This window comes from Apaloderma vittatum, unplaced genomic scaffold (genome assembly GCF_000703405.1).
Source record: "Apaloderma vittatum isolate BGI_N311 unplaced genomic scaffold, ASM70340v1 scaffold32824, whole genome shotgun sequence".
Taxonomy (NCBI): domain Eukaryota; kingdom Metazoa; phylum Chordata; class Aves; order Trogoniformes; family Trogonidae; genus Apaloderma; species Apaloderma vittatum.
In genome coordinates, this window is record NW_009711545.1 from 1 (window position 1) to 9,993 (window position 9,993).

General features: G+C 48.2%; 1 protein-coding gene across 1 annotated transcript; it reads right to left on the bottom strand.

Annotated features, from left to right (window-relative positions):
- Positions 1-239: 239 nt before the first annotated feature.
- On the bottom strand, positions 240-8,098 carry LOC104269640 (paired mesoderm homeobox protein 1). Its single transcript, XM_009867676.1, has 5 exons — positions 8,094-8,098; positions 6,164-6,167; positions 5,662-5,837; positions 4,783-4,964; positions 240-477 (listed from the first exon to the last, which is right to left on the bottom strand). The coding sequence occupies exons 4-5, from the start codon at positions 4,914-4,916 to the stop codon at positions 339-341; spliced, it is 273 nt and encodes a 90-aa protein (XP_009865978.1). The 5' UTR covers positions 4,917-4,964; positions 5,662-5,837; positions 6,164-6,167; positions 8,094-8,098; the 3' UTR covers positions 240-338.
- Positions 8,099-9,993: the final 1,895 nt, after the last annotated feature.

Sequence of the window (9,993 nt, forward strand, 5' to 3'; positions counted from 1 at the left end):
AAAAAAATGGAAACCAACAAGGGTGAGACTGTCCTTTACTGAAGAAGCTCGTAGTATATTGAGCAGAAGCAATAAACCTGACAATAACAAGAAAAAAAAAATGGTGGCATTATCCCAAAAGGAAGGAAGAAGGAACCTTGTCACTCACGAGCAGTTCAGTTTGCTCCCAGTTCGGTCCCCATGTTCAGTTCTGGATTAGGGTTGGCATTTTTTCTTCTTTTTTTGGTGTTTTTTTTCTTTTTTTTTTCTTTTTTTTTTTTCTTTCAGCACAAACAAGTTGCAAAGCAGGACGGGTGCTGTTGTATTTTCTCCTTCTGCAAAGCAGCTGCCTCCAGTCGTTAATTAACTGTGGGCACTTGATTCCTCTGTAAACTATATTCCTTTGCCTTCAGTCTCAGGTTGGCAATACTGTTGGCCATGTTCATGCCCTGCGCTGGGCTGGCGTTGGTACATGTGGCAGAGTAGGTGGCCATAGCACTGTGGGGTGGAAAGAGAGAAACATCATGCCAGACATGGTCTCCACACCACGCAAAGAGCAGACACACACCAAAGCGAGGTTAAACCTCCAGGTTTCTGTACCTGCGGGATGTATTTTTTACGTAAGCAGGGAATTATCGCTACTGTTTATTCGGCACCCCTGTAAATTTTACCACTGCAGTTCACTTACCCAGGGATACCCAACGCCAAAGCTGGTTGAAGTTGATAGAAAAAATTTCCATTCTCTATTTTCTAACCCCAAAGGTTTACAAAGAGGTCAGGGTGCCCAGCCTGCCAGTTAGACCATTGTCCTTAAAAGTATTCCCACTGGAAGCAGTGTCTTTTCTGATGAGAGCAATTGTTGGTTTTATTGCTTGTGAAATCACGTCACTTCTGAAACACGTGTTACATGAAAGAAACACTCTGGGAAAAAGCCATTTCAACAATTGTGATGCTTTTTGGTTTCAGCCTTTTGGAACGAAAATTTCCACAATTTTTCCCCTCAAAACTTCAGCTGATCATAAAGAGCTGAGGGAAAAAAAATAAAACATTTTCTTCTCTATTCAAATCATGACTTTATTCATGAATAATATTACTTTTGGCTACAGAGGCTGAACAAAGATCTCCAAGTCCTTTCTTACCCTACCAAAACTCTGCAAATCTGCTTTCCAGACCATTACAAAACTTATTTAACCCATGTGTCCCAGGTTTCTGCAAAAAGCAACCCCGCCACCCCAAAACCCAGCAAACTATTTGACCGGTTGCATTTCCTTTATGTGGGTCCATAGATCAAAAACAGTTGCAAAACACCAAGTGAACTAGAAATGCTCATTTAACATAGACAGCATGTTCTGGTGGCAACCACAAATGCTCTCCTGGAGGCAAGTTCAAGCGTGGTGTTGACCTTTTCCATCTGCCTGCCTGGCTGTCTCACATATGAGGCTCTGGGAAATGCTCTCCTCAATCCACAGCCCAAGAGAGAAGATAGCTTGCTTTTTTTCCTTTTTTATTTTCCTTTTTCTCTCTTTTTAAACATATTTCTTCCAGCGCTGACCTCCATGTCTGGAGGAGCCTTTGCAACAGCAAATTTCCCTTGAGGGAAGTGGGCATTTGCTGCACAAACAGATCCAGGCCATGGGCATCCACGCTCATCCCAAAGTGCTGATGGTACCTCTGACTTTGTAGGAGAGCTGACCTGCCAGCAGTTTAAATGCAATCCAGTGCTGTCTGAATCCTCAGCCTCCAGGAGATCCAGACCTGGTAACACTAGTAGGTCCCATCTCAGGCCAAATTATTCCTAATTCTCACTTGAAAACCAAAGAAAATAACTTCTTCACAGAGGAACCGCCATCTCTACATCACGACTGGTGGAAACACAACAGCTTACACACACAGGAAGGACAGGTAAGACCCATTGATATAAAGCTCCTTACACCCATCCAGGGAAAAGCACTGAAAACTCTCCCCAGGAGAACAAACATCCAGGACACCCTGAGAGCCTCTAACAGCTACTGAAAAGGACACAGAAGACGGACATTAAAGTCTGGTCCAAAACTCCAGGGAGCCTCCTGCTCTCAGCTCCCAAGAGGTGTGGGGAAAATTACTGTTGCTCAGTGAAATCTTCACTAAACAAAAAATCTCATCTCTCTTTTAGAAAGTTATTCCAGAAGGAGCAGCATGCGAGAAGGCTGTCCAAACATCGGTGCAGCTTGGGATACTCTCCAGGGTCTAATAAGGGTTGAAGTCACCCGGCTTCCCCCTCCCTCTGCCCCATTCAGGCACAGAAAGGGTCTCCTTCCTCTACCCAGCTGCCTGCTTTCACAAAACACAGAGGAACATCATGTTTCTGAGGCCTAAAAATCCTTCTTTCAAATATGGTTTTCAATGGCCCGTGGAGTCAAAGGCTGGTGGAGTGGGAAGTGCAGGCTGACAGCGCGACTGCTAGTCTTGTTTTCTTAGGAACCTACGCTAAAAAAATGTCTAAGCAAAACATTTCAACTTCAAAAAAATAATGGTATCTACTTGGCTATCTATGTGACACAGATCTGGAAATAGCTTTGGTTGACCTGTGGCTGAATATATTTGGAGGACAAACACACTGATTGAAAACTCTCCCCAGATCTAAGAGTAAAAACAGCATCAGTCACGCAGTGCTCAGCTCTGCTTTCAGCCCTCTCCCAGACTAGACCTTAATCAGGGGCTGCTACAGCAGCGCCGGGGAGATGGAGAGGGGGCAGAGGGCCATGAAAATATTCTACATGGCTGGTTTACACCACACTTTAATAACCCTGCTTGGTTCAAAGCTTTAAGGAGGCTCTGACAATCTGGGCCGGGTGCCCATTCAGACAGATGCAATTGCTAAGAGATGACCAGTGGGACTAGAAGGCCTGAGGAGCACCAAGTGTCTGAGGATCCTGAGCTCCTCACGTTGTAGAAACTGGCTGCTCTGCTCCTCTGCCAGTGCCTCCTGGGCCTCTGCAAGGCAGCAGGAGGGTGACAGTCCATCCTGGTTTGGGGTATCAGCCAGCGTGGACAGCTATAAGCTGCAAATGTCTTTGCTGAGACATCCTGGCTTAGTACAGGGGAAAGTATCACGACAGGGAGGATGTGTCTTCGCACCGTGGAGAGGCACAGCCAGGTCTGGACCTCAAGGGGATAAAAACCATCCCTAAGGCATTCCCTTCTCCCTTGCTCTCCTCACCTGCACATCCCAGATGCCCTGAGCTTCTTGTTGCCCAGAGCAGCCTCAGACAGCCATTCCCAGTGTGCCCCTAGAAGTTACCTTTGCAAGATCTTCTCCTAGAAGCTGTTATGAAACCCTTTGTGTAAACAACATCTGAGGAAGGACGATATATTTTTAGAAGTGTGAGAGGTAAAAATAAGCCATGAGGGTTCAGCAAGGATCTGATACTGTGGCCAGAGCAGTCTCAGCAGGGTGCTTCTCTCCGCTGAACTCACCTAGACCTCTCCCTAGGATGCTATGCCAAGGAGCAGTTCATAGAGAGAAAGCCTTAACCCCAGAAGGTTATCTGAGCAGTCCTCAGACACAACCCAAAGGATAACGCCATCTCCGAGACCAAACTGGTGGTTATCACAAGCATCCTTTTCAACATCTGGGTGAACCTATGAATTGTTCTTCCGGAGCTACACAGTGGATGAGGAGGATCCCATGGCACTGAAGCAACAAACTATCAGGAAGGCCATGTGCTTGCACACCTAACGGCGCAAGCAACATTTCGGGTGCAGGAAGGGGATCAAGATGACCAAGGCAGAGAGGTTCTGGGCATGGTGCGGCTCCTGGAAAGCAGTGCGAAGCTGGCTGTGACCAAGCCAAACGAACACGAAGAAATTCAGTCAAAGGCTCCACGGTCCTGACCAACAATGAAGACACTGTGCTAAAAAATACCCACCAACCTCATTTTTTAACTGCCTACAAGCCAGCTGGCTCCCCACAAACCAACATATCCTGTGGATCTTGCATCCACACCCAGTTCCTGCTGGGCGGTGGATGGCACGGAGGAGGACAGGGAAGCCTGTGACGTGAATGGACATCCCCATCCCAGATCCTTTGCACAGACTGGGGTTGCCACATCCGCACTTCTTCCCTTAAGCAGTGCTGGCTGCAGGAGATGGACACCGAACACCAGTTTGCCACCCAGAGACACCTGGTCTTTATTGAGGGCAAATCACAGCACAACGGCACAGCTCGTTCACACACACATTTGTGCTTTAGCAACTAGAAACAAGCTGCTCACCAGGTCAGTGCTGACCGTTGAGGGGAGGACTGGGAACAACATACATGGAATGAGTTCCCAGCCCCTGCTTGCATCCCAACCAGTGACTGCCATGGGACGGCCACAGATCTCCCTCTTCTGGCCACTGTGTGGTGGCTTAGCCTACTCAAATGCTGCCATCACCTCCTCTGGATCTGTGTCCCATGGAAAGGTTTTCTTCCTTGCTTTAAACTGGATGTACTAGGGAAGCAAGTGCAACCTCTTCTGTTTCCCTGTATTTCCACCTGATCCTTTCTTGAAACTTCCTGATTTTCAAAAGAGACATCAGCAAAAGAAGAAGCTGCAACATACCACACAGCCAGCTGCCAGAGAGCCACAACGCTGCAAGCCTGGCAGTGCAACGGGGCAGGATGGGAAAAGGTAAGAAAAATCAGTGGGGTGGTCAAGCTGCTGCATCCTCCAGTTGTCCTATGCAAATACCAACAGCCCATCAGAGCTGTCTGAGGACCACTCACAGGCTGCTTCGTACTGTGCCAGAAACTGGCGGGCTCCAGAGGGGTTATTCACTTACCTGTAAGGCGAGGCGGTACCCCAGGAGAGATAGTCGGTGGGTCTCGGAGCTGGGCGAGGTACTATGGGCTGCTCCACGGCGGTCACATCCCCTGAGTAGGATTTGAGCAGAGAGGCATTCTTGCTGGCCAGCATTGCTCTCTCGTTCCGGCGAAACTTGGCTCTCCGGTTCTGGAACCACACCTGGGGTGGGAAGCACACAGATCCACCAAGCATCACAACCAGCTCTGCTGCAACCCTTTCACCACAGCACCTCTGCCCTGCCAGGCAAGCCAGGACTGTAAAAGCAGGCTGTTTTGGCATGCCTGTCTCTGGAAACTTGACTGACAAGACAATCCTTGTGTCTGCCCTGACAAAGCTCGTGTGAGAGGAACTGGCTCAGTGAGGTCCCTGTTGGACCAGATCTGTCCCGTGCTATAGGCAGCAAGGCCTGGGAGTGCTGTGCAACGCATCACAGAGTCATGCAATCATTAAGGTTGGAAAAGACCTTTAAGATCATCAAGTTCAACCATAAACCAAATATTACCATGACTACTCATGTCCCATGGTTTGCTTTGACCTTCAGAAGGTGCAGGCTTGCAAGCTAAGAGCTGAGTGGTTCAGGATAAAGTGAGCTGCCTGCGCCCAGGACATCCAACATCCTGACCTTGGATTAACCATATGAAAATATCTGACTGGGCAGAGAGTGAGTATGGTGGCAGATCAGGCCTGGCCTTCCCCCTCAAGGCATGGCACACATGGGACTGCAATATAGCAGGTCCCAGAAGCTTGGTGGCCCTGGTGTGCCACCCAGACCTCAAGGATTTCTACTGCCGTACTGGAATGGCCTGACGAATCCTCCCTAGGTAAGGTGTGTCTGGATACCAGCCATGATGATTACCTGAACTCTGGCTTCAGTGAGGTTCACTCTGCGTGCAAGGTCTTCCCGTACAAAGGCATCAGGGTAGTGTGTCCTCTCAAAGACCCTCTCTAGTGCCTGGAGCTGGCTGCTGTTGAAGGTAGTCCTGTTCCTTCTCTGCTTTCTTTTCTTCTTCTCTTCTGAGTTCAGCTGATCATCTAGGAGAAACATTTGCAGATGTGAAAGGCTAAAAACTCAAAAGCCCACAGCAACAGAGTGAATAAGCTCAAGGGTTTCAAGATGGAAAGGACTTAGGAAGAGGCTTGCACGATTTCAACACCACATCTTAATCAATCCATGTTAGTGCCCTTGTAAAAAGGAGTTGGAAAGCATACTGACCTCGGGCAAATATTTTTCAGCTCGACTGTGTAAAAGAAACAAAAAAGTCCAAAATGCATCTCCCCATTCCTGACAATCCTAGAAACCTTTTCTGACCATAATGAGTCATGAACCCCCATTCTCTTGGCTTCAAATTTCCAAGGACTGCCCTTACTGAGCATAATACAGCCCTGTGGAGTGAGCACAAGTCCTGCGCCAGCTCTTACTGCCTGTGAGGTGTGCCCATCTCTGAGCAAGGAAAGAGCAAGGAAACAAGCTATTACTCTGGGCTTGACTACAGCCAAGGTAATGCCATTCTCTGTATGTAGCTCCATTTGGCTTAAATTAGGGCTATAATCTCTTAACCTCCTCACATCCAGACCAAGAGGCAGCAATTTGGGCAGAGATGGGGAGCTGTGATCAAGGAGGTGTCAGCCAATGGAAAAGAAGCATGACTGATACGGGCCTGAACGAGAGACAAGCACAAAAGCCAGTTTCACTCGTACACTTGAAGGCCAAGGACATGGAAATAAAGAGAGACATGGACAGCATTGCAATTGGGAAGCAAAAACCCAGCAAGAGAGAGACTGAGCAGAAGCACATCGGATACTGTTGAGTGAAGCCCAGGCCAGCAAGACAGTGAGCAACAAATTGTGAGTCCCATAAGAGCACGTACTGTTTTGTGCCTGGTTTATATTTACCCCAGCGATAAATCCAGTACATCCATACACCTGGAGTCACATTTGCCCACGCCTACAGTCACTGGAGCAATGTCAGTGCTGAGATAACCATGAAAAAGCCTTTCTTAGCAAATACCTGCTCTGTGCCATCTCTTCTTTTTCCAGCACGGTCGCACATGTCAAGGTAGCAGCAGCAATGGAGCTATCAAGGCACAGGCACTCGCAGGTACTGGCAAGGTGGGAACGACAGCTTCAGGGCTTTGAATGCTCTTTATGAGGACACCCTGGAGGACATGACCCTGGTTTTGCTTCTCTACCTGTACCAAAGTATGTTTCCTCACTACCTCAGTCACAGCACAGCAAATGCTTCAGTTACCAAGGGAAGCCACACTGAGGGAAGGAGAGAGTGAGGTACCAGCTTGCAGGAGGCCACTCCTGCCTCTATACAACAGCAGGGCTTCCACATGCTCCAGTACGTGTGGGGTCTCACCGAAACCACCCAGCTTCTCGTGCTCCTGCAGCCTCAGCCTTCAACACTCCCAAACACAGCGGGAAGAGCCCCAGGTGGGCAACGTCCACGTGGTCCCACTGTCTTAGGTGGAAGAACAGTAGTGACACCTTGGGAGGAGCTGAGCAAATATACACCTCAGCATGCACTAAAACACATCGATCGTTGTGTCTATAAAAACACGCATGCTAGATTTCTCTTTCAGTTCGTCACTGCACACCTTGGCCCACATGACAATCTCACCACTGAGAGTCCAAGGGCTTTGACCTGCTATATACAGTTGCAGAATATCCCCTTGACAGCTGGGGTTTTTTTGCCATATAGAAATATGACAGCTCCCCTCATCCTCCTGTTCTCGAGGGGGTATGTAAAGCACAAGGAGAAGCTGACAAGGAAATTAAAGTCTATGGTTGTTGTCTCGCCACCTGTTTGTGTTGCTTTTCACAGCCCATCTGGTAATGGTTACTGCACCTGAACGCCTTTGGAGCGAGGCCCATCCATTTGGGAACAAAAGGACATTCCTCTTAAATTAAAATAGGTTTTTCAAATTCCTGCAGGTTTACAGCTCCTCCACCCTCAATCCTCCTCCAACAGCCTGGCGATCCCCAATAGACTCCTTTCCAACCTGGGGATTCCTGGGTGCAAAAATACACCCTCAGTGTTCTTGTATCTGAGAGGAAGCATTTGGAGACCAGTTTTTAACAGGCATGTCGAATCATAAACTGAGCTGGGAAGTGACTGGAAGAGGCAGGAATATGAGAGAAAAACAAATGTCCATAGGAATCTCAGGGCATTAAAACCAGGTTACAGATGAATCTATCCTGCTCAGGTGCTTGGAAATGAATCAGTGAAGCAGAGGGATGTGATTTAACCACTGCTTGTGCAGACCAGCATGCCTGCCTTTCTACCTGCTGAGGGGAAGCTCAGTGCTGTCACAGGGTCCGTCCCTTACAAAGAAGCAGAAAAGTCCTGCAAGTTCCTCCCTGGACACATCACCATGGCCTTGATGAAAAGGGTCAGCGATTTCCCCCTGACTCTACTGGCGATGCTGTGCACCACAACGCACAGCAAACAGCGAAGAACAAGCCTCAGGGCAAGACCGTCCCTTTCAACAGCAGAAATTTTGCAGGACCAGCTGCCGTGGAGGCCAATGTCAATATGGGTGTCTGTCCTCCTTCTGAGTTATCCGTTTGATGCTGTTTTCTGATCTAAAACCTGCCTACGTGGACAGGATGAACAAATCAATACAGGCCTTTGGGACCCCTTGGGAATGCCCTCCAGGCCTTTGAAGCATCAGTTCCTGCTGAGAAGATGACACTCGGTGAGAGGGAGCATGAGCCCCAAGCTGTCTGGCCATTGCTCAGATCCTGCGTGAGAGTTACGCGTGAGGAAGGGTGAGGACATCGCTCTGGGGAGCAAGAAGGAGGGCCAAAGCCTGTAAAACGCTCTAGAACAAGAATCCCTCCTGCCAAGCACGTTAACACAGTTTGCCTGGTTTCCTCCCGGTGTAAAGCGAGACACCAGTGATTCACAGCTCACCTCGTAATTACCGGACCCAAAAATAGCAGGACCAAGAAACGGAAAGTTGCCGGCAGTGGCCGTGTTGCAGTGATTCACGGTCGGGTCACCGTTGGCTAATGCACCTCCAGCATGGGCTGGCACGGAGCAGGGACGTGAGTCACCCCCTTTTTCCAGGACGTAGCTGGACGGAGATGGCTCAACAGTGAAGCACAACTCATGACATGGGGAGGGTTCGGGATTTTCAGATCTCCTTTCACTGGAAACAGTTCAACATAGCTAGATCCCAATGTCTGCAGGAGTTACTTGGGTAGCAGGGAAAAAAAATAATAATAGCCGTGTTAGCCCAAAGCACCGCTGGGTTGATGGCTGCTTGCGTTTTGCCATACAGACAGGCCATATGTTGATTACAAACTGCTAACGAGGGACTGCAGACACCTAAACCCCAGGTTTCTGCAGATGTCACCTTGCTCACAGTGGTCACAGGCTGCCTTTGATATGCCAGCAGGGTATTTTATTTTTCTGCCATATTACTTTATCAGGAAACAACGCTGAACGCTGAAAAATGGTATTCCTAAATAGTGCTGACAGCACTAGTGACTGGAGTCAGCAGAAATGGAGAGAAGAGGAAAACAGCTCTAAAGCTTTTTAGATGGGTCAGAAGTCTGTCATCAACGTGCTTTTAATCAGAAATATTTTATTACAAGCAGCATTCTCTAAAGCTGAGCTGCTTGCAAATGCGTCCCCCAGAGAGACTGAAACGCACGTTCTCCTCTTAGGAACCCAGTGCTGGAAAATCTGGGAATTTCATTTATAAATCCCACCCTTTCATGTTGGGCTGGGGGATTTTGTTTCCTGTTTCCCCATTTATGTTTTCCGGTGTTATTTCTACAATCACCCATGACATGCAAATCCTGGTGTCGTACACAAACGCACTTCTAGGATGCGCCAAAGCACTTTTAATTGCTCCTAAACCACACGGTATGAAAGCAAACTATTCTTTTTCCCCTTGCTCATCACGTCTCCTCTTGTGACGAGGAAGAATCCACACTTGAAGACAATCCGATCTATGTTCCTTACTGCACACCGTCCCAGCATCCGTGACAGCCGCTGCAGCCCCATCAGACAGCTCTTGTTGGGATGCCGCCTTGAAAATACAATGCCCTGAAAAAACAGAACTGAGAACTAAATGCCTACGTATAAGTTACAAGATAGGTATTTCTTCCACCAATACTTGCAACCGCAACATATTTTGGATTTCCAGTTTGCAGGAAAAAAATTGCTTTCATT